Consider the following 25024-nt stretch of genomic DNA (forward strand, 5'->3'; position numbering starts at 1 on the left):
CCCCCACCTGGGACTGGGGACCTGACCAGCGCCCTGGGGGTCTGGCCGGCCACTCCTGGCAAAGAGTTGCAGATTCGGTCAGTTCCCTGGGATCGCACCTTCCACGCGCCGCAGCCCGCCCCGTGGGGGTCTCGGCCACCAGACCCACCTGCTCTCCCCGCCCCGCCCCCACGCCTTTCTCCTCCCCAAAGTGCCGGGACACCCTGCTTGGTCATCACACCCAGTGCGCAGTCCAGGCGTTCTCGCCCCGACCCACGCATCCCCCCACACGCGCAGCCAGCTTCCTGCAAGTTGGAGTCCATCAATTTTATTGATCTTCTCAAAGATCCAACTTTTGACTTTATTGATTCTTTTATTTTATTGATATTCTAGTTCATTTAACTCTGCTTTTATCTTTGTTATTGCTTTGGGGTTAGTTTGCTGTACTTTCTGTAGTTGCTCCAGGTGAGCAGTTAAGTCCTTGATTTTTGCCCCTTCTTCTTGTTTAATATAAGCATTTAAGGCAATAAATTTCCTGTTGGCACAGCCTTTGCCCCATCCCATAAGTTCTGATATGTTCTATTCTCACTTTGATTCATCTCCAGGTATTTACCAATTTCTCTTGCTATTTCTTCTTTCACCCACTGGTTATTTAAGATTGTGTTATTTAATCTCCATATATTTATGAAAGTTTTGGTTCTTTGGTGGTTATTGATTTCCATTTCATTCTGTTGTGGTCAGAGAAAGTGCTGTGAATAATTTCAGTCTTCTAAAATTTATTAAGTCCTGTTTTGTGTTCCAGTATATAATCTATCCTGGAGAAAGTTCCATGAGTGTTAGAGAAGAAAGTACACCCTGGTGTTTTGGGGTATAATGATCTATATATGTCTGGTAAGTGTAATTCATTTATTACGTTGCGTAAGTTTTCTGTTTCCTTGTTGATCCTCTGTCTGGTTGTTCTATCTATAGAGGACAGTGGTGTATTGAAGTCTCCCACTATTAATGTAGAAATGTCTATTGCTTCCTTCAACTTTGCCAATTTTTGACTCATGTACATTGGAGCTCCTTGAATGGGGATATAAATACTTGTGATTGTTATTTATTCTTGGTGAATTGTTCCTGTGTAGAGTCCTTCTTAGTTTCTTATGACATGTTTACATTTTACGTCTATTGTGTCTGATATTAGTATAGGTACTCATGCTTTCCTTTGGTTACAGCTTTGGTTATGGAAGATCTTTTTCCGTCCTTTCATTTTCAATCTGTTTATATCCTTTGGTCTAAGATGAGTTTCTTGTAAGCAGCATATAGATAGATCATCTTTTAAAACCCATTCTGACAAATTGTATCTTTTAATTGGTGAGTTTAGTCTGTTAACATTCAAAGTTATTACTTGTATTAGTTAGGGTTCTCTAGAGAAACAGAATCCACAGGTGATACTCATAAATATAAAATTTATAAAAGTGTCTCATGTAACCATGGGAATGTAGACTCCAAAACCCGCAGGGCAGGCTGTGAAGCTGGCGACTCTGATGGAGGGTCTGGACAAACTCCACAGGACAGGCTCACTGGCCAAAGCAGGAAAAGAGCCTGTCTCTTCTAAATCCTTCTTAAAAGACTTCCAGTGATTAGATTAAGCATCACTCATTAAAGAAGACATTCCCCTTGGCTGATTACAAATGGAATTAGCTGTGGATGCAGCTGACGTGATCATGATTTAATTCTGTGAAATGTCCTCATCACAACAGACAGGCCAGCACTTGCCTAACTAGGCAAACAGGGACCACCACCTGGCCAAGCTGACACATGAACCTGACCATGACAGTCCACCCCTTGTCAACTTGGCAGCTATACTCATCACCTTAAGCCATACCTAATTTCTAAATAGAAGATAATAAAACACACATTTATTTCTCTCACCTAACAATGCTCAACTAGATATAACCGGAAACACATTAACTCTCTTCAGAATAGGGTGCAAGCCCTTGGGTAATATTCATTCTTAAACTTGATATCTTACAATTTAAATAGTATAACAGGAACAAAACAGCATCACAGTCCTTGTTTCTGTAACTGATCACGTGGTCATAGTTCATATGTATCATTACCTTCTTCCACTACCCATTCCATGTTCCCTTTACCCTCAGCAAGCACTTCAGCTGGCCGTGGTTCTTTGCCTGGTGGGGTGACCCAAACCTTCATTCTTGAAATTTCAGACCCATTGGTAGTCCTGCCTGGAATGGGTTGTTGCAGTTTTCCATTGATTTTAATCACAGGGCATGGTAGTATTTAAAGATGCCCTAGGGGATCACCTATAGTCCAAGAAAGCTCTTCTTTACCTCCATTGTGTAGTTGCAGTCCTACTTCCCCCAATAGTCAGGGTCAGTCACCCCAGCCCTTCTTGGCTTGGTGATCCAGGGGCATGAGTAGCCCAAAGTGAACAGGTGGCAGTCTTAGATTCCAGTTCAATGGAATCATTGTTGTTTCTCTTGGTGGAAGCACTCCCCTTTTGGAACTAACACCTGTAGACCAGCAGAGTTCAGGGTTGCAGAGACAGGAAGGGAAAATTTTCCTAGTGGATCATTAGGGGTAACAGTGAGTGGTACCACTCCCATTTCCACCCCTTGGTTCCTGGACCCATGGATCCTGGCTATGGGAGAAACAGCACCATACAGCAGACACTGATTCAGAGCATACTCAGTTTACTGGAGAACATTACCCTAGCCCTTCAAGGTACTGCCACCTAGTTGGCACTGTAATTGAGTTTTCAAAAGGCCATTCCACTGTTCTATCATTCCAGCTGCTTCTGGATGATGGGGAACATGGTGAGGCCAGAGAATTCCATGAGCATGTGCCCGTTTCTGCACTTTATTTGCTGTGAAATGTGTTCCTTGATCAGAAGCAATACTATGTGGAATACCATGACGATGGATAAGGCATTCTCTAAGCCCACAGATGGTAGCTTTGGCAGAAGCATTGCATGTAGGGAAAGCAAACCCATATCCAGAGTATGTGTCTATTCCAGTTAGAACAAATCATTGCCCCTTCCATAAAGGGAGGGGTCCAGTGTAATCAACCTGCCACCATGTAGTTGACTGGTCACCTCGGGGAATGGTGCCATATCAGGGGCTGAGTGTGGGTCTCTGCTGCTGGCAGATTGGGCACTCAGCAGTGGCTGTAGCCAGGTCAGCCTTGGCGACTGGAAGTCCATGTTGCTGAGCCCATGCATAACCTCCATCCCTACCACTGTGACCATTTTGTTCATGAGCCCATTGGGCAATGACAGGAGTTGCTGGGAAAAGGGGCTGACTGGTATCCACAGAATCTTATCTACTTGATTATTAAAACCTTCCTCTGCCGAAGTCACCCTCTGGTGTGCGTTCACATGGGACACAAATATCTTCATGTTTTTAGCCCACTCAGAAAGTTCTATCCACATACTTCTTCCCCAGACCTCTTTGTCACCAATTTTCCAATTATGGTCTTTCCAAGTCCCTGACCATTCAGCCAAACCATTAGCAACAGCCCATGAGTCATTATACAAACACACTGGCCAGTTCTTCATTCAAGAAAAATGAACAACCAGGTGCACTGCCTGAAGTTCTGCCCACTGTGAGGAATTCACCTCACCACTGTCCTTCAAGGACACCCCAGAAAGGGGTTGTGGTGCTGCAGCTGTCTACTTTTGGGTGGTACCTGCATACTGTGCTGAACCATCTATAAACCAGGCCCGAGTTTTCTCTTCCTCAGTCAATTCACTGTAAGGAACTCCCCAAGAGGCCATAGCTCTGGTCTGGGAAAGAAAAGGTAATGTGGCAGGAGTGGAGACTAGGGGCATTTGGACCACTTCTTCTTGTAACTTAACCTGTACCTTCAGGACCTGCTCTGGCCCTATCTCGTTTTACCATTTCCATTTTACAATAGAGTGTTGCTGCGCACACCCAACATTATGGCTTGGTGGGTCAGAAAATACCCAACTCATGATAGGCAACTCAGGTCTCGTGGTAACTTGGTGGCCCATGGTTAAGCGTTCAGTCTCTACTAAGGCCCAGTAGCAGGCCAAAAGCTGTTTCTCAAAAGGAGAGTAGTTATCTGCAGCAGATGGTAAGACTTTGCTCCAAAATCCTAAGGGTCTGCATTGTGATTCTCCTATAGGGGCCTGCCAAAGACTCCAGACAGCATCTCTATTTGCCAATGACACTTCCAGCACCATTGGATCTGCTGGATCATATGGCCCAAGTGGCAGAGCAGCTTGTACAGCAGCCTGGACCTGTCACAGAGCCTCCTCTTGTTCAGGTCCCCACTCAAAATTAGCAATTTCTCTGGTCACTCCATAAATGGGCCAGAGTAGCACACCCAAATGAGGGATATGTTGTCGCCAAAGTCCAAAGAGACCAACTAGCTCTTGTGCCTCTTTTTTGGTTGTAGGAAGGGCCAGATTAGTAATTTATCATCCTTAGAATGGATATTTTGACATGCCCCACACCACTGGACACCTAGAAATTTCACTGAGATGGAAGGCCCCTGTATTTTTGTTGGATTTATCTCCCATCCTCTGACAAGCAAATGCCTTACCAGTAAGTCTAGAGTAGTTGCTACTTCTTGTTCACTAGGTCCAATCAACATGATATCTTCAGTATAATGGACTTGTGTGGTGTTTTGTGGGAAGGATAAACGATCAAGGTCTCTTTGGACAAGATTATGGCATAGGGCTGTAGAGTTGATATACCCCTGAGGTAGGACAGTGAAAGTATATTGCCAACCTTGCCAGCTGAAAGCAAACTGTTTCTGGTGGTCCCTACTAACAGCTATTGATAAAAAAAGCATTTGCCAGATCAATAGCTGCATACCAGGTACCAGAGGATGTATTGATTTGCTCAAGCAGTGATACCACATCTGGAACAGCAGCTGCAATTGGAGTCACCACCTGGTTGAGCTTTCAATAATCCACTGTCATCCTCCAAGACCCATCTGTTTTCTGCAGAGGCCAAATAGGAGAGTTGAATGGGGATGTGGTGGGAATTACCACCCCTGCATCCTTCAAGTGCTTAGGAGTGGCAGTAATCTCTGCAATTCCTCCAGGAATCTGGCATTCCTTCTGGTTTACTATTTTGCTAGGTAGGGGCAGTTCTAGTGGCTTCCTCTTGGCTTTTCCCTCCATAATAGCCCTCACTGCATTAGTTAGGGAGCCAGTGTGGGGATTCTGCCAGTTGCTCAGTGTGTCTATTCCAATTATGCATTCTGGAACTGGGGAAATAACTACAGGATGGGTCCAGGGCCCCACTGGACCCACTGTGAGACGGACCTGAGCTAAAACTATCAATCACCTGGCCTCGATAAGCCGCCACTCTCACTGGTGGACCAGAGTGACTTTTTGGGTCCCCTGGAATTAATGTCACTTCTGAACCAGTGTCTACTAATCCCCAAAATATCTGATCATTTCCTTTTCCCCAATGCATGTTAACCTGTTTAAAAGGCTGTCGGTCTCCTTGGGGAAGGCTTGGAGGAAGATTAACAGTATACATTTGTGGCAGTGTAACAGGGTTCTCCCCGAAAGGGACCTGGTCTCCCCTTCATTCATGGAACTCTGGGTTTGTAAACTGTCTCAAGTCTGGAAATTGATTAAGGGGCCATGACTGTGTGTTTTTGTAATTCAGGTTAGACTTCTGTTCACTTGACCTAGAACTCTTTTGTTTATACAGCTCGAACAAGAATTTAGTAGACTGCCCATCTATTGTATTTCTGGGTACCCCATAATTTACTAGCCAAAGCCACGAATCTCTGTGAGTCAGGTTGTTTTTACTCCTGCTTTGAGTTTGCTGTCTATTATAATAGCCACATCCACCCTGTCTTTGGCAATTAAGTGCTGCCACCTGACTTCTGCCAACTCGGGATCCTGTCATCCCCATTGTGTTTAAGGATTCCAGCTCAGTGACAGCAGTTCCTACAGTAATATCTGACCTACAGGGAAGTGCAACTACAGAGCTCTTCTGGGATGATGGTGCTAGTCTCACAAATTTATTTCTCACTGTTCTGGTAAAAGGTGCACCCTCTGGACATTGCTGGGTTGTAAGAGCAGGCTTTGCATGATAAATCCACTCTAACATTCCAATTTCTCTAAGCCTCTGGATCCCCTCATCTACATTATACAGGGCAGTTTTGGCATTTCTACCTCAGGTAATGTTGGCTACGTTTTGATCCATGTTTCACCCAACCATCCAATCAAACTGTTTTAAGCCTTTTCTAATCCCTCAAGCTATAACATTGAATGCAGAATCTCTGCTTAGTGGGTCCATATCAATAAATTCAGCGTGATCCAGCTTTATATTCCCTCCACCATTATCCCACACCCTCAAATCCATTGCCACACATGTTCCCGTGATTTCTGTCTATATAAATTGGAAAACTCACGTAGTTCTTTTGGAGTATAACCTACCTCCTCATGGGTGATATTTTGTACCTCACCTTTAGCGTCTGTTGGGACTTTAGTCTAGTTAATAGGTGTAGAAGAAATGAGGGGTGGGGGGGTCATGAAAAGAATTAGAAGTATATTCCAAGCCATTTGTTTCAGGGCATTCATTTGCAGTTTCATCTGGTGAAACAGGATTAATCACTCTAGGGATAATCCCTTCAGGTGGAGGTTGGGTGGCCAACTCCTCGAGGCAGGTTAGAGGTTGGGCAGCTATGTCCTCAGGGCAAACTATTGCAGGGGTTATCTAGATAAGACTCTGCATGACCTAGGGTTTCAACCTCTCCAGGGATATCATTATCAATCCATATGTCACCATCCCATTTTTCAGGGTCCCACTCCTTTCCAATCAATCCTCACTTTAATGGCAGACACCATGCAACATTGAGATTTCAGTTTATGTTGCAAAGTTGCTACTCTAACAATAAGATTCTGAGTCTGATTTTCAGAGATCTCAAGTCTATGGCCACAGGAAATAAGATTTTCCTTCAGGACACTCACAGAAATGTCTACATCTGTCAGACGGCACTTAAACTTCTTGTTTGAAGCCTTAAGCCCATCCCTTTCACTCATTAATGTATACAGTGTATCTAACAACAGCCAGCCAACTTCTCTATACTTCCTATTTCCACAAAACTATGTAAAGGTGTCAAAAACATTATCCCCCAGAGCCTGGCTTCATACAATTGAGGCATTAGAAGAATCGAATGGTAATATTTTGACTATCTTTTGCCAACTCACTCCATAGATTGGCAATGTCATTCTGATTATGGAAATCAGAGTTCTTAGTGCTTTGGGCCCAGTCAGAGTAGAAAACCATTCATAAAAATCCATTTTTAGGATTCTTAAATCTACTCCTGGTATCAAGTTGTATTAGTTAGGGTTCTCTAGAGAAACAGAATCATCAGGAAATATTCGTAAATATAAAATTTATAAAAGTGTCTCATGTAACCATGGGAACATAGAGTCCAAAATCTGTAGGGCAGGCTATGAAGCTGACAATTCTGATGGAGGGTCTGGATGAACTCCACAGGAGGGGCTTGCTGGCCGAAGCAGGAAGAGAACCTGTCTCTTCTGAATCCTTCTTAAAAGGCTTTCAGTGATTAGATTAAGCATCACTCATTAAAGACAACATGCCCCTTGGCTGATTACAAGTGGAATCAGCTGTGGATGTAGCTGACATGATCATGATCTAATTCTATGAAGTGTCCTCATCGCAGCAGACAGGCCAGCACTTGCCCCATCAGACAAACAGGTGCCACCACCTGGCCAAGTTGACACATGAACCTGACCATGACATTACTGTAATGGCAGTCTTGAATCTACCATTGTATTCTTTAGTTTTTATTTGTCAGATCTATATATTCTTTTACACCTCTCTCTTTTTATCCTTTAAGTTACCCTTACTAGTACGCTTCAATTCTGTGCCCTTCTCCAGATCTCCCTCTCCTTTAGCTGACAGAACTCCCTTTTGTATTTCTTGTAGAGCTGGTCTCTTGTTAACAAATCCTCTGAACATCTGTTTGTGAAAATGTTAATCTCTTCCTCACTTTTAAAAGACAGTTTTGCTGGGAAAAGAATTCTTACCTGGAAATCTTTCTCTTTCAGAATCTTAAGTGTATCTTATCACTGCCTTCTTGTCTCCGTGGTGCTCATTGAGTAGTTTGACATTAGTCTTATTTAGCTTCCCTTGTTTGTGGCGAATCGCTTTGCTCTTGTTACTTTCTGCTTCTCTTCAGCATTTGAGAGTCTGATTAGTATGTGTCTGGGAGTGGGTCTATTTGGATTTATTCTATTTTGGCTGATTGGGCTTCTTTGATTTGCATATTTATGTCTTTATAAGTGTTGGGAAGATTTCTCCCATTATCTCTTCAAGTAATTTTCCTAGCTATTTACTCTCATCTTCTCCTTCTGGAAGGAGCTTCTATTCGTGCTCTTAATGTGTTCATCATTTTCTTGTGATCTGTTCCAGTTTTTCCATCTTTTTTGCTCTTTGTTCTTTTGTGCATTCAGATTCAGTTGTCCTGTCCTCTAATTTGCTTATTCTGCTGTTATATGTCTCTAGTATATTTTCATTTTGTTCTACAGTATCTTTCATCTCTGTGAGATCTGCTATTTTCCTGTTTATTCTTTCAGATTCTTCTTTTTACTCTTCTGGTGTCTTCTTGATCTCCTTTATGTCTTTACCCAATCCATTGAATTTAGAATGTCTTTGATTAGTTATTCCAAATTCTGTGTCTCCTCTGGTATTTTAATCTGATCGTTTGGCTGGGCCATATCTGCCTGAATCTTCATGTACTTTGTGATTTTCTGTTGGATTTGAGGCATTTGATTATCTTGATAAGAGTATTTTGAAAGTTGATTTCCATCACCCATCTAAGGTTTTGTTTTTGCTTGGGTTTGAGTTGAAGGTGTTATTTTGCACTTGGTTTATTGGTAATTTCCCACCAAACCAAGGTCCTGATCTCATACAGGGGATGCAACTCTACTTGAGGATCTGTTAAAATCTAGGCAGATTGGCAGTTTGTCAGACTGCACTTTCCGCATCGTCCCAGCAGATGGTGCCCTTGGGCCCCTTCTTCCTGCCTCTCCCTGACTATGGCAGCAGTTGGGCTGGATGCAGATGAGGGAAGTCCCAAGCGGGGCCTCTGGTGCCCTTGCATGCTGACAGCCAGCCACCCTGGGCTGTGTGCATCACAGCAGAGACTCTGCCTGTGGGGCAGATCAGACTGGAAGGCCACCAGCCTTCCACTTGGGATGACCTTGGGCTGTGGAACTGCGTATGTCAGCTGCCCCTGCCCTCAGCCAGCCCAGAAAAGCATGGTACTGCGGCCCAGCTTGGCTCGCTTTCTGCAGCTGCACCTCTCTGCCTGTGCACACCTGAGGGCTCTGGGCCTCCATGGGGAGGGGGAAGCAGGAATAGGGTCAAACGAATCTCTCACTGGCCAGCTGTCAGACTGGCTCCATTCTACTTCCCCCCTCCTCCTGGGGGAAGGGCTCCCCAGTCTCTGCCACACAACCAGGCACCCACAGTGGCCTGGGTCAGGGGTTGGGCCACTCTGTGCCCTGTCTGAATGAACTCTATGCACAGGGAAAGCAAGTCTGCTGGATTCAACCAATGATTTGAGACTTGTTTTTGTATATAGCATTTAGTGCTGGACATTTTGCCCTAAGTACTTCTTTAGCAGCATCCCATAAATTGTTATATGTTGTGTTGTCATTTTCCTTCAGTTCAAAATATTTTCTAATTTCCCACTTAATTTCTTCTCTGACCCATGTGTTATTAAAAGTGTGGTGTTTAGTTATTTATTTGTATGACTGGAATCTTTTAAAATTGAGATTAGTTTTATGGCTTACAATAGGTCTATTTATAAATGTCATATCTGTACTTGAAAGGAATGTATATTCTGCTGCTTTTGGGTAGAATGCTCTATAAATGTCAATTAGGTCAGGTTTATTGGGAGTGTTATTCAAATAATCTCTATTCTTACTGATTTTCTGTCTGCTGTCTACAATCAATTATTGAGAAAGAGGGGTATTGAAATCTCTGATATTGTGTGGATTTGTCTATTTCTTCTTGCAGTTCTACCAGCTTTTGCTTCATATGTTTGAAAACTCTGTTATAGATACAGAAATACTTAGAATTGTATGTCTTCTTGACTCCTTTATCATTATTAAGTTACCTGCTTTAACCCTGGTAATATTTATTGCTATGAAATATACTTTGCTATAACTATGCCATGGCAGCTTTCTTTTGATTGGTGTTAGCATGGCATATCTTTTTACTTTTAAAGTCATTATAGATCAAGTGCTTACTTTTTAAGTCTTATCTGACAATCTGCCTTTTAATTGGATTATTTAGACCATGTACATTTAGTATGATTATTGACAAGATTAGGTTTAAATCTGTCATCTTGTATTTGTTTTCTATTTTCCCCATCTTGTTCCTTGTCCCTTGTTCCTTTTTCCCTCTTTATCTGACTTCTTTTTGATGAATTGAGTATTTTTTTTATGATTCTATTTTATCTCCTCTGTCAGTGTGCCAATTTGAAGCTACTATGTACCCAGAAAAGCCATGTCCTTTAATCCTCATTCAGTATTGCTGGGTGGATCTTTTTTATTGTTTCCACAGAGATGTGACCCACCCAATTGTGAGTGGGACCCTTTGACTAGGTGATTTCCATGGAGATGTCACCACCCATTCACGGTGGGATTGCTTACTGGAGCCCTAAGAGGGGAACATTTTAGAAAAAGCTTTAGAGCCACCAGAACCGACAGAGCCCACACAGCCAGAAACCTTTGGAGAAGAAGGAAAATGCCCCTGGGGGAGCTTCATGAAACAAGAAGCCTGAAGAGAAAGCTAACAGACGTCGCCATGTGCCTTCCCAGATGAGAGAGAAACCCCGAACTTCATCGGCCTTTCTTGAGTGAAGGTAACCTCTTGTTGGTGCCTTAATTTGGACATTTTCACAGCCTTGGAACTGTAAACTTGCAACTTATTAAATTCCCCTTTTTAAAAGCCGTTCCGTTTCTGGTGTATTGCATTCTGGCAGCTTGCAAACCAGAACAAGTTGGTTTGGTTGTTATGGCTCTTTGTTTTGTTATTTTAGTGGTTGCTTTGGGAATTTAGTATTTGTCTTTAACTTAGTTTGTGTACCTTCAGGTGATTTTATACTCCTTTGTGTGTAAAATAGTAGTAGAAGAACGTAGTGATGGCATACTTACATTTCTCTTCTGCTCATCTTTGTGCAATTGTTGTCTTGGGTTAACTGTTAACTTTACATGTTAAACTCCTTACTACGTCGTTCTTGTTTTTGTTTATTAGTAGTGTTATCTCTTAAAGAAATTTCAATAATAAGAAAAAATCTTATAGATTTGCCCATTTAGTTCCCATTTCCAGTATTCTTCATTCTTTTGTATAGATCTGTAGTTCCATCTCTTACCATTTTCCTTCTGCTTAAAGAACTGCCTTTAACATCTCTTATAGTGTAGGTCTGCTGGTGATTAATTATTTTAGCTTTTAAATGTCAAAACACTTAACTGCCTTCATTTTAAAAAGACATTTTCATTAGGTATGGAATTCTAGGCTGACAGTTTTTTTCTTTCAGTACTTTGAAGATGTTCTCCTTTGTCTTCTTGTCCTGTTTCTGATGAGAAATCTGCTGTCACCTTATCTGCGTTTGTGTGCGTATTGCAGGTCGTTGTTCTGTGGCTGCCTTTTCATTTTTCTCTTTATTCCTGGTTTGGGGAGGTTTGATTATGAGGTGTCTTCGTGCAGCTTTCTTCATGTTTCTTGTGTTTTGCATTCTTAGAGTTGTTATTCATAGGTCTTAACAAATTTGGAGAAATTTTGATCATTATTTCTTCAATTTTTTTTCTTTTCCCCCCTTTTCCCTTCTGGGACTCCAATCACACATGTATTGAGCCTGTTGAAATTGTCTGGCAGTGCACTGATGCTCTGTTCATTTAAACAATTCTCATTTCTTTGTCTCACTTTGGTTAGTTTCTGTTGCTTTGCCATCAAGCTCATTAATATTTTCTTCTGTGTTGCCTAATTTTCTGTAATTCCATCCGATGTATTGTTCATCTCAGATTAATTTTCATCCTTTGCTATTTTATTTGATTGTTTAAAAATATTCTTTTCTGTGTCTCTACTTAACTTTCCGAGCTTATGGAATACAGCAGTAAGAACTCTCTGGGAATAGAACCATCTAATATGGAAATAATAATGGAGCTGTCCTTGGACTTGGGGGGAACACAAACTGAGTTTTTACCTTTGAGAGTCAGAATGTTGTCTGATGCTGTAGTTGGGGCTGGATGAAAGTTAACTGCTATTATTAAGATTGCGTGCCAGGCCCTCTGCCCTCACTGGAGCTGGTGGAGCTGGGCCTGGGGAGGGAGTTCCACTCAGCTGGGAGTGACCCCAGGGCCTCTTCCTTGGCAAGAGAACGTGCCAGTAGCCTGGGGACGCCGGTGGGGCTCATGGCTCAGGGGGAAGCTGTCTCTAGCCGCACTTGGTGGATGTCACGGTCCCTTTCTTTCCGCAGCTCGGTGCCCTGGGGGCCTGGGCAGCCCCGAGGCTTTGCTGAGATGCAAAGACCTCGTGGGCATGGTCTTAGCAACCCAGACTTAGTGCCAGGTAGCCCCTAGTCACCCCCAGGTCAGGGTTGAGCTGCTGATCAGCCCCATGCCTCAGGCACTCTGGGGTCAGGAGGCAGTGGTTAGAGGAGACACTAAGACCCCACAGCCCACTGTGTGTGACCTGCTGTGCTGCCAGGTGCTGGGTCGAGGCGGGAAGAGGGTGGCACCCCAGTGGCCGCTGCCCACTCAACTGGCCTGGCACCACTGCGCCTGCCTGCTGCTGGGGGTGAGGAGCTGTCCCACCTGTGCTTGTTGCAGCCACGCATGGACGGGCAGTGGGTCCTCTGGCTGGTGGTGTGGCATTGGGTATAGGGGCTCACATCAGAGCTGTCCATGAGGACTCAGGCGAGCCTGTCAGGCAGGGATTGAGGGGGGACTGTGCTGTCTTTGGGGCACCCCACGTTGCCACCTCCTGCGACAGGTGCCAACCGGCTCAGGATGCCACAGTGATGGGCGAGGGGCCAGCGCCACACACCACCAGCTCTTCAGTGACCGCCGAGAGCACAGGCCCTGCCAGGATGTGCTTCCCACTGCCCTTCATGGGTGGAGATGCAGGGTGGGCCGGGCCACGGGCATGCTTCTGCCTTGGGTTTCTAGGGGGGGTTGTGGACTGCAGTGGCCTCCCAGTTAGCATCGACAGCAAGGCTCAGAGTTCGTGGAACACGGCAGACTGCTCGCCCCCCTCTGGGCCCTGCTCTTACCGCCCCTCCACCCTCCACCCCCTGCCCTCCCCGCCTCCGCTCACTCGCTTTCCTCTTCCCTAGATCTCGATCCCCACCACTTCTGGCACTGGAGCAGCTTCGGGGACTACGTGCAGTGTGTCCTGGCCTTCACGGGTGTGGCGGCCTATGTCACCTACCTGTCCATTGACTCGGCCCTGTTTGTGGAGACTCTTGGCTTCCTGGCTGTGTTCACTGAGGCCCTGCTGGGCGTCCCCCAACTCTACCGCAACTACCAGCACCGCTCCACCGAAGGCATGAGGTAGGGCGCCTCGTTCCGGCCCTGTGGCCCGGTGGCCGCACCCGGAGCCTGCCAGAGGCCGGGAGAGCAGGGGCAGCGGTGGGAGCTGCGGCCCAGCCCGCACCCCAGGGCCTGGCTTTGTGGTGGGGGGGGATGCCCACTCCCTACGATGTCTGTGCAGTCCTCAGGCCAACGCGGTCTCCCACACAGACCTTCCCTCCCCCCCCCCTTTAAAATCCCGATGTCCCGCACCCCTGGAAGTTTCTCATTCTCTGACCGTGACAAGATGCCCAAGTGCACCCACTTTCCTGCTGGCTGCCCCCCCAGGCATTGCGGTCTCTCCGTGACTTTGACACGGAGACCAGGCCAGGAGCTGGGGCGCGAGGGGCCAGCGACAGCCCACGCAGCGTCTGTGCAACCCCCACCCTGCCCCCCGCCGGCTTGCTGCCCTCTGTGCCCGCCCAGCTGTGGGTCCCAGTGGCGGCAGGGCCTCTGCGGCGGGTCTGCGGGTTCCCCCGCTGCTCCCTTTGCACCTTGGCTCCACCCCGGGCCAGCACGAGGCCTGGTGCGCCCTGCTCGTGAGGCTGTTTGCCGTGAACTTCCCTCCGGCAGCCATGGGTGCCCTGCTCCTGGGCCCTCCCTGTTTGTAGAAAGGAGCCTCGAGGGGCTGCTGCATGCAAATCAGACCTTTTGGGTTTGTCTGAAAATGCCTACCTCACCCTTCATTTTTCTGTGCACTGGAGGCTGGGGTCTGGGGGCCGTCCCGCCAGGTGCCTGCCGGTGGCACAGCTGTGGGGCGCCAGTTGAGGGACACTGGCTGCGGGGCGTGGCTGCGGGATGCTGGGTACGGGACGTGGCTGCGGGACGTGGCTACCGGGTGCCCAGTGCCGGGCGCGGCTGTGGGGTGCCCGCAAGAGCGGGCAGGTGGCTTTGCAGACAGGGTCACACAGTAACCACAAGGGCCCAAGGCTGTGGGCTGGCACTCGTGGAAGGGCAGGGAAACCTGGACACTTCGGGGGGGGACACAAGCCACGCATACCTGGCCCCCGAAACCCAGAGAGGGTGGGCAGCATGGCCTGGCCTGGGGGGCTGAGAGGCCTGGGCTACAGCCGCGTCAGGGCCCAGACCCTCACGGACCGCGCCTCCTGTCCCCGACAGCTCTGCCGAGGGTCGCACAGGCCGAGGGTCTGGGGGCCTCCCACCTGCTGCCACGGCCTCCCTGCCTCTCCGCCTCGGCCCTCTGCCCACCGGAGCCCTTCTGCTGCAGCCCCCAAGTGGACCCTCGGGGCTCAGGGATGGCATCACCGCGGCCCTAATGTCACGTTGTCACTCTGTCCCCAGGCCTGCACTGTGTGCAGCCGCGCCTGTCCCGTGCCTCAGCACTGCACTGCTGGGAGCAGACACCAGGCAAGGGGTGGGCTCCCAGGACAGGAATTTATGGGCTCACAGCCTTGAGGCTGAGAAAGTGTCCAAATCCGGCACCATCAAGGCAGCCTCTTCTGCTTGGGACCAGCTGCCGGGGGCCTGGCTCCGCCCTGCTGACCTCGCCCTGCCCCTCCGGGACTCCAGGCTTCCTTCTTGCCCCTGCCGCCTTTTCTCGCTCGGACTCATCCCTCTCTCCAGGTCCCAGTGAGACCAGCCCACCCGGCCTGGTCAGGGCCTGCCTGGGCCCCATACCCACAGGGCTGGAGCTGCTCTAAGGACATGCTCTCCTGTGCACACCGCTGCAAAGCGCACACGTAGTAAACGTTTGTTGGCCAATAAAAGAATGAAATTGTTGGTTCTGGACGTCACCTTTGAGAAGTGGGAGCATACAGGATCTAGGTGGGACCCGCCCAGATGGGCAGGACTGGGCCTTGGCAGTGATGGACCTGGACAGGGGCTCCACACGGGTGCTGGCCCCGGTCAGCAGAGGAGCCTCTTCTCCTTGAGCGGCCACTGTGGGCTGTGCAGTGCTGTCCCCCTAGAGATGGGCACTGAGCCGCAGTGAGCCCACGGTGAGGGGCCAAGGGAGGCCTCTGGCCTGGCGGCCCCCATCCTGGTGACCTCCGTCCCATGGGCAGCATTTCCCACGCACACATAGCCGCACTTTTGGAGGCAGGGGGGTGGTCACAGAGGGCAGTGCACCCTGCACCCGCACACTGAGAACCAGAGTGAGGAGGTTGAAGGGCCCGAGGAAGGACAGATGGCCAGGCCTGCTGGGCTGACCTGGAGGGGGTCGCAGGGGGCGGGGGCAGCAGCCATCCCAGGCCTCGCACTTTTTGTCAGCATGTCTGTCCTTGGGCCAGCCCCACACTCTCTTGATTCATGTAGCTCTGGAGTTCTGAAAGGGGGAAGTGAGTGCTTTGATTTTGCCCTCCTTTTCTGAGGTTGCTTTGGACAATCTGGGTCCTTTGCGTTTCCAGACAAATTTTAGGTTCAGGGTGGTGTTGTCTTTGGAAAAGCCCACTGGGATTGTGCTCAGTGTACACCCTGATCTGCGGACCACTGCCATCTTAACAATATTATGTGTTTCTCTCCTTGAATATGGATGTTTTTCCACTTCTTTGGGTTTTCTGAAATTTCTTTCAGTAGCTTTTTATACTTTCCAGTGTACTGTGCTTTTTCTGGTTACATTTATCCCTAACTATTTTATTATTTTTGAAGCTATTTTAAATTATAGTTCTAATTTTGTTTCTGGATTGCTCATTGCAAGGGTGTAGAAATACAATGGATTCTTGTATGTTGATCTTGTATGGCAAGCCTTCCTGAACTTTTTAATTAGTTCTAATAGGTTTTCAGTGAATTCCTTAGGACTTTCTAAGTACAAGATCATGACATCTTCAAATAGAAATGGATTTACTCTTGCTTTCTCATCCGGATGCTTTTCCTTTCTTTTTCGTGCCTTGCTGCCCTGGCCAGCCCTCTAGGAGCTGAGAGGGGCACCCAGCCCGTGCCTGGCCTCCCGGGGCAGCCCTTGGGCGCCACCTCGAAGGCAGATCAGACATTTACTCTCTGCCTGGTTTGTTGAATTTTTATCATGAAGGGTTTTGGTTTTTTCATATGCTTTTTCTCCATCTGCTGAAATGATCATATGGTTCTTGTGATTCTATTAATTGGGTGTCTTAAATTTATTGATTTTTGTGTGTCTTTCAATGAATTTGTCCATTTTGTCTAGGTTATCTGATTTGTTAGCCTATGATTCTTCCTAATAGTCCCTTATAATCCTTTTTATTTCTGTAAGATCTTTATTAATGTCCCCTTTTTTCATTCTTGATTTTAGTACTTCGAATTATCTTTCTTTTCTCTTGGGCAGTTCAGCAAAATATTTGTCAATTTTGATGATGTTTTCAAACAACCAACTTGTGGTTTGACTGATTTTTTTTCTCTACTGATTTCCTGTTCTCTGTTTCACTTATTTCCACTCTAGTCTTCATGATTTTCAGGCTTTCAATTCAGTTTTCTCTTTTTCTTCTAATTTCTTAAAGTGGAATGTTAAATTACTGTTTTGGGGACTTTTTTTTTTAATATAGGTACTTACAGCTATAAATTTGCTTGTAAGTACTTTTTCCCCTGCATACCATAAGTTCTGGTATGTAGCGTTTTGCTTTCATTCATCCCAAATTTTCTAATTTCCCTCGTGATTTCTTATTTCACGAATTGTGTTATTTGATTTTTATATGTGTGAATTCTCCAAATTTCTTATCATTTCCTTGTCATTTCTTTTACTCTATTTTTAAGTCATTTCTTAGCGGTTGCCCTGGAGGTTATATCTACCATCTTAATTTATAACAGTCTCCTCTGGATTCGTATCCTGATTTCCGCAGTCCCATCACGCTGCCCGGTGGCTGCATTCTCTCCCCAGGCTTTGGCTGTTTGGGTCACGTGCACTACATGGTGCATTGTTGCCCATTAGCAGTTTTATAATTCCTGCTAATGCAGCTCTTCCAGATCAGGTATGAGGAAGTAAGTCAGTACTGCCTTTTACATTTCATCTCTTGTTACCCTCTGCTACTCGCTGCTTCTTGTGTGGGTTGAACCACTGCCCAGTGTCCTTTCGGTCAGCCTGGGGGGCTCTGTGAAGACCTTGATTCTAGAACCCCCCACCCCCTGCCATGGGCTGCCGTGCAGCTTGGGCCTGGGGCTGGTCAGCTGAGGGAGAGGGTGCGGGGCCCACCCCCTGCACGGGCTCCTACACCACAGATGCCTCTTGGGGACCTGGTAGGGAACAGGGCCACCTGAGGTCGTCTCCTGCCCTCGGCCTTCGGGGAACATTTTGGAATCAAGTAGGGCATCCGCCTGGCCCACTTCTTTGCTTGTCCCTCCCTGAAATCTCTTGTTCCCACCTTGTGGGCCTTTAAGCACCTCTGAATTTGGCAGTGGGAGGGGTCTCCTGCTAGCTGAGCTTGCTGTTTCTTGCTGCCTTGAGCTGGTTTTTCTCTCGATCACAGAGCTGCCCCCACTGTGCTCGCCCTCCCCCTCCTCTGGCGCTCGCCGGGCCCCTCCCCTCCCCGTGCGTCCTGCTCCTGGGACCTAACCTTCAGCCCGGCCCCACCCAGGGCTTCAGGGTCCAGCTGCCAGGGGTTGGGGGCCTTTCCTCCAAAACCTCAGACGGCAGGGATGGCATGCCCGGGCTGGGAGGGGTGGCTGGTGGTGTCCGGGCACGGGGGCGGGGTCCTCGGCCTGACGGACAGAGGGGAAGACCGGGCGCTATGGGAACCAGGGCCCCCAGGTCCGAGCCTCGCCCCCGCCAGGAGCGCTGTCTGTCTGCGCAGGCTGTCGTGCCTCTGCGCGGGGCCAGCGCTCCTGACCAAGCCTCTGCCGGGGACGGGGAAACTGGGGCTCAGACGAAAGGGGCCTGGCCCCGAGGAGCAGCGTCGGGGTCCCCACCATCCCCACAGGCCCCGGCGTGAGCCCCTCCCTGCCGACCCCCAGGCAGACGCCCTTCCCCGACGTGGCTCTTCCCCCCAGGGCCCACCCTGCACCGTCAGGGGCGGCCGCAGCGGGCGGGGGTGCTGGGTGGGGTTGGCGCGTCACCCCCTTGCCCGGCACTGCGCTGCAGGGTTCCACGTCACACATGTAAAATGTGTCCACGCGTGTGATGCTTACACACCCGTAAAAACCCTGCTTCAACAGGAAGTGGTAATAGAAGTCCGAAGGGTGACAGCATGAAACATCTCCTCTTCCACTGCGGACCTGAGGTGGGGGCGGTGCCTAGACCCGCATGGGGCGTGGGGCCAGCCCCGGGTGGACAGAAAGTCATTGGGGCGCTGAGGGTACCAGGTGGCCAGGAGACCTCCCCCCACCCCGCGGGGCCCAGCGACCCTGCCCCCCACCAAGGAGCGATGTGTCCACAGGTGACGTCCTGGCACTTGTCCCCGGGCGAGCCACACACCAGGCTGTACCCGAGGCCAGGCACAGAGGTGCCGAGCGCTGCCGTGTCTAGAACAGGCCACGCTGCCGAGACAGCCCTTCCTGAGGAGGAAGGGCTGACTGTAGATGGATGTGGGGTATACTTCCCAAGTGCTGAGAAAGCCCTGAAACCGGAGAAAGGTGGCGGGGGCATCGTGAGCACAGAAGGCACTAGATGTTTGTGTGGCATTCATCTTAACAAAGAGGAAGCCGTGGGGACCCAGCACTGGAGGGGTGCGAGGCCCTGGGACCTTTCTGCCACATACATTGTGACTTTAGAGGCTTCCTGGAAAGCCGTGCCACATGCTTCCAGGGTGCACGTGCAGGCATAAGCACACACACATGTGCACACAACTCACAGACATGCACACATGCGTGCGCTCATACAGTGCATATACATACATGCACACAGATGTACACACAGATATACATGTACACACGTGTGCACACTGCACACATGCACATTTCATCTGTTGGAGCAGAAGCTTTCTTGTAACCACCATAGTTATTTTTGAATAATGATTTCCCTTTAAAAAAATATTAAGCAGTTGTGGCATCTGAATCAGTGATAAAAGATGATGAGGCTTTTAAAATAACCTCACTAATTAAGGCAGGAAAAATCCAAAAGGCAAATTCTGTAAGAATATTTGCATTCTTCCTCCTCACTTTTAACGTAATTTGAAGACTATTTCCTAACAAGCTATTACTAAAGAGCCAGGAGGGTGCAGAGAGGGGGAAGCCACCTGAGAAGCTGTCAGCCGTGGAGCAGATGATGATTGAGAGCGGGAATGTCCGAGCGGGAATGTCCCCGGGCAGCCATTAGAAATGCAGGAACCCGGTGGCGGGGGGCAGGGGGCAGGGCCCTGGGCCAGGCCTGAGGAGGATGTGGGGAAGGGGCCCGCCTTGGGCCATGTGTGTCCTCAGCTGTCCTGGAGCCCCCAGCTCAGCCCCAGCCACGGCCCTCGGGTGCTTGGGCTCGGGGTAGGCCGCGGAGGTGTGGGGCACGTCCGAGGGCGCAGACGTCACGTCAGTCTCGCCTGCCTGGGGAATGCCTGCATCTCCCCACCCTTCTTTATTCCGTCTTTGACACGTAACAGGTGCCCCAGAATTCTGCAAGTAGAGGATTCTAGACCCCCTTAATGGGCAAGATTAAGTGCAAAAATAAAGAAAAGTCTGAGTGAGCACAATATAAGAGGAAGTCTGCAACAACTAAAGGCCTGGGACTTTAAAAAGATACCTTTACTGAGATTATAACTCACATACGTACATTCCCCCATGGAGTGTACAACTCCGTGGTTTTTAGTGTACAGCCGTCCACACAAACTGATGTTACAATAGCTTCACCCCATTAGCCACCTCTCCCCATTTCCCCCCAGTTTCCCCCACCCTAGGCAACCAGCAATCAGCTTTCCTTCTCTGAGTTCGTGCTTTCTAGATGTTTCACGAAAGGGGACCCGTGTGATATTTATCCTTTTGTGTTTGGCTTACTTCAAGCCGGTACAACACTTTCCGAACTCGTGTGTTGTGGCAGGCACCACAACCTGATTCCTTCTTATGACAGTGTTTCCCTGTGTGGACAGTGTGTGCAGATCCTACACTGTGTTTACCAGTCCAAGCTGATGGACCCTGGGGTGCTCACTTCTTGGGGCTGTTGTGGCAGCTGTGAGCACGCGCATGCACGAGTTCCTCCTGGAAGTGTGTTTCACTTCCAGGTGTGGAGTGGCTGGGCCATGTGGTCAGTCGATGTTTAGCTTTCCGAGGACCTGTCAGACGGGTTTTCACAGGCGACACTTTTACACCCACACCCACCCTGCCTGCTTCCACTTTCAAATCCCCGCCATGCCCGTGGCTGTGCAGCCGCGTCTCTCTGGCTCTTATTTGACGTGGAACAGCTTTGCCTCCTTGTTGGCCGTTTGAATATCTTCTTTGGAGAAATGTCTGTTTAAGCCCTGTTTTAAACTGGATTGTCTTTTTGTTGTTAAGTTGTAGGAGTTCTTATTAGCTCTATGGTTAGCAAAAATTTCTCCCATTCTGCAGACTGACTTTTTACTTTCTTGATGGAATTATTTGCAGCCAAAGTTTGTCATTTGATTTGACAAGTCCAGTTTATCTGCTTTCCTTTTGGTTGCCTGCCATATCGAGAAGACCGTTGCCCCACCCAAGGACCTCCTCTGGGAGATGTGTGGGTGGGTTCTGACTTGTGGGTGAGATGGGAAGGAGAAGGCCTTGGTCAGGTTTGAGGTGGGGATGAGGGGTGCCAGGAGGTTAGCAAGCTGGGTGTGGGTTCTTGGGGAGTTGGGAAGACTGGGTGGGCAGGGCGGCCAGCCAGGTGGAGCCAGACAGGAGAGGGCAGCCCTCTGGATGGGGCTAGGGAACCTTGGGGACTGGATAGTTAGAAGGAAAATGTGGGAGCTCATGAGGTAAGGGGGCCGGTTAAACAGTGGGAGAAGAAGGGAGGAGTCAGGAAGGGGCCTTCAGAGGTGCGAGCTGCACTCGGGGATGTGCAAGGGGGTGCAGGAGGGAGCCCCAGACTGCACAGCCCCTGCCCACGCTGGAAGAATGAAGCCCACAAATTTCCCTTCCTGTACCCCCAAACTGGCCTCATGCACTAGATTCTCTGAGTTCTGGGCATTGGCTGCTAACTCAGGAGCTCCTTCCTGAGGGAGAGATGGGCCCAGCCGTGGGAGGGACAGCTGTCACGCTGGACCCTGGATGGTGAAGGCCGGGCTCTGGACGCCCTTTCCCTCCCCCTCCCCCTTCCCCCTGCCCTCCTTTCCTCCTGCCTTCCCCTCCCCTCCTTCTTCCCCCCTGCCCTCTCCCCTGCCTTCCCTCCCTCCCGGGTTTGCTGAGGGTAAGGCCCCTTTGCGCCCTGGGAGGGAAGAAGGAGAGTTGACCTCTTGGGCAGTTCCTCCCTGACTCTAGGTGTGGAGCTAAGCCGCGCCTCCTGCACTGGAGTCAAGTCCACAGGCCCCGCCCTGCGCCCAGCGGCTTTGGCGGTGAACCCGGGGGGTCGGTTCCGAGCGGGGCCAGGGCGGGTGGCAGGCCTCCTGAGCCTGTGAGCGGGGCTGTGTGCCGTTCCCAGTGCTGCTCGCCACCTGGGGGCACTGCCCACAGCCGCCCCACCAAGGCACCCCTCCCCCCCTGCAGGCACCCCTCCCCACCGTGGGCACCCTCCCCACGTGGGCACCCCTTCACGTGGGGCACACCAGGGTCTGACCGATCCTCCAGGGTTTGCGGGGTTTGCTAGGGATGCAACCCCCAGCCTGGAGCACACACCGCAGCAAAACGCAGGTTCCTATAAATTATGGACATGTGCTTTTAAATTTAGTTTTTTTTTTTTTTAATTTATTTATTAATTGAAAAAATTAAGGACAAAAACATTAACATATAATTCTGTTCTACATATATATTCAGTAATTTTCAATATCATCACATAGAACATTTGCATCAATTCAACAAAAAAGAAATAAAACAAGAACATAAAAAAAGATTATACATACCATACCCCTTACCCCTCACTTTCATTTATCACTAGCATTTCAAATTAAATTTATTTTAACATTTGTTCCCCTATTCCTTATTTTTTTGTTTTTTGTTTTTGTTTTTTTAATTTATTTATTAATTTAAAAATTAACAAACCAAATAAAACATCAACATATATAATCAATAATTCACAATATCATCACTCAGTTGCATATTCATTATTTCTTAGAACATTTGTATTAATTCAGAAAAAGAAATAAAATGAACATAAGAAAGAAAAAAAAAAGATTATACCTACCATACCCCTTACCCCTCGCTTTCATTGATCACTAGCATTTCAAACTAAATTTATTTTAGCATTTGTTCCCCCTATTATTTATTTATTTATTTTTAATTTTTTTATTAATCAAAAAAAAGAAAAGAAATTAACACAACATTTAGAAATCATTCCATTCTACAAATGCACTCAGTAATTCTTAGTATCATCACATAGATGTATGATCATCATTTCTTAGTACATTTGCATCGATTTAGGAAAAGAACTAGCAAAACAGCAGAAAAAGATACAGAATGTTAATATAGAGAAGAGAATTAAAATAATAATACTAATAATATATATATATATATATAAAAAGGGAAAAGAAAAAAAACAAAAACAAAAGATACAAACACACAAACAAACAAACAAAAAACCATATTTCAGGTGCAGCTTCATTCAGTGTTCCAACATAGTTACATTACACTTAGGTATTATTGTGCTGTCCATTTTTGAGTTTTTGTATCTAGCCCTGTTGCACAGTCTGTATCCCTTCAGCTCCAATTACCCATTATCTTACCCTGTTTCTAACTCCTGCTGGTCTCTGTTACCAATGATATATTCCAAGCTGATTCTCGAATGTCGGTTCACATCAGTGGGACCTTACAGTATTTGTCCTTTAGTTTTGGGCTAGACTCACTCAGCATAATGTTCTCTAGGTCCATCCATGTTATTACATCTTCATAAGTTTAGTCTGTCTTAAAGCTGCATAATATTCCATCGTAGGTATACGCCACAGTTTGTTTAGCCACTCGTCTGTTGATGAACATTTTGGCTGTTTCCATCTCTTTGCAATTGTAGATAATGCTGCTATAAACACTGGTGTGCAAATGTCCGTCTGTGTCTTTGCCCTTAAGTCCCTTGAGTAGATACCTAGCAGTGGTACTGCTGGGTCGTAATCCATTCTGCCATTCTATGTCTTTTGATTGGGAAATTCAGTCCATTAACTTTTAGTATTATTACTGTTTGGATAATATTTTCCTCTACCATTTTGGCTTTTGTATTATATATATCATATCTGATTTTCCTTCTTTCTACACTTTACTCCATACCTCTCTCTTCTGTCTTTTCTTATCTGACTCTAGTGCTCCCTTTAGTATTTCTTGCAGAGCTGGTCTCTTGGTCACAAATTCTCTCAGTGACTTTTTGTCTATAAATGTTTTAATTTCTCCTTCATTTTTGAAGGACAATTTTGCTGGATATAGGAGTCTTGGTTGGCAGTTTTTCTCTTTTAGTAATTTAAATATATCATCCCACTGTCTTCTAGCTTCCATGGTTTCTGCTGAGAAATCTACACATAGTCTTATTGGGTTTCCCTTGTATGTGACAGATTGTTTTTCTCTTGCTGCTTTCAAGATCCTCTCTTTCTCTTTGACCTCTGACATTCTAACTAGTAAGTGTCTTGGAGAACGCCTATTTGGGTCTATTCTCCTTGGGGTGCGCTGCACTTCTTGGATCTGCAAATTTAGGTCTTTCATAAGAGTTGGGAAATTTTCAGTGATAATTTCTTCCATTAGTTTTTCTCCTCCTTTTCCCTTCTCTTCTCCTTCTGGGACACCCACAACATGTATATTTGAGCGCTTCATATTGTCATTCAGTTCCCTGATCCCCTGCTCAAGTTTTTCCATTCTTTTCCCTATAGTTTCTGTTTCTTTTTGGAATTCAGATGTTCCATCCTCCAGTTCACTAATTGTAGCTTCTGTCTCTTTAGATCTACCATTGTAGGTATCCATTGTTTTTTCCATTTTTTCTTCTTTGTCCTTCACTCCCATAAGTTCTGTGATTTGTTTTTTCAGATTTTCTATTTCTTCTTTTTGTTCAGCCCATGTCTTCTTCATGTCCTCCCTCAATTTATTGATTTGGTTGTTGAAGAGTTTTTCCATTTCTGTTCGTATATTCAGCATTAGTTGTCTCAGCTCCTGTATCTCATTTGAACTATTGGTTTGTTCCTTTGACTGGGCCATATCTTCAATTTTCCGAGCGTCATCCATTATTTTCTGCTGGTGTCTGGGCATTTGATCAGATTTCCCTGGGTGTGGGACCCAGCTGGTTGAAAGGTTTTTCTGTGAAATCTCTGGGCTCTGTTTTTCTTTTCCTGCCCAGTAGGTGGCGCTTGTGGCGCTCGTCTGTCTGCACGGCAGTCGGCCCAGGAAACCGCGCGTGGAGGCGGGGGTCGCTGGCCGCCACGGCTTGGGAGAGTGCCGGTCCTAATTGCCCAGCTGGCCCGAAACGCCAAGCGTGACGGGAGGGCCCCGCTATCCAACGTTCCCAGTCAGACCGGGGAGCCA

At 47.6% G+C, this 25024-nt stretch overlaps 1 protein-coding gene across 4 annotated transcripts in view; it reads left to right on the top strand.

Moving 5' to 3' along the window:
- SLC66A2 (solute carrier family 66 member 2) overlaps positions 1-25024 on the top strand; it is a 94279-nt gene that overhangs the window by 63611 nt on the left and 5644 nt on the right. For all 4 annotated transcript variants that reach the window (XM_077135167.1, XM_077135164.1, XM_077135165.1 and 1 more), the window contains one exon: positions 13351-13567. In XM_077135167.1, coding sequence (XP_076991282.1) covers positions 13351-13567 — 217 coding nt within the window. The remainder of the gene's footprint in view (positions 1-13350; positions 13568-25024) is intronic.

The sequence above is a fragment of the Tamandua tetradactyla genome, chromosome 18 (genome assembly GCF_023851605.1).
Source record: "Tamandua tetradactyla isolate mTamTet1 chromosome 18, mTamTet1.pri, whole genome shotgun sequence".
NCBI classification, from domain to species: domain Eukaryota; kingdom Metazoa; phylum Chordata; class Mammalia; order Pilosa; family Myrmecophagidae; genus Tamandua; species Tamandua tetradactyla.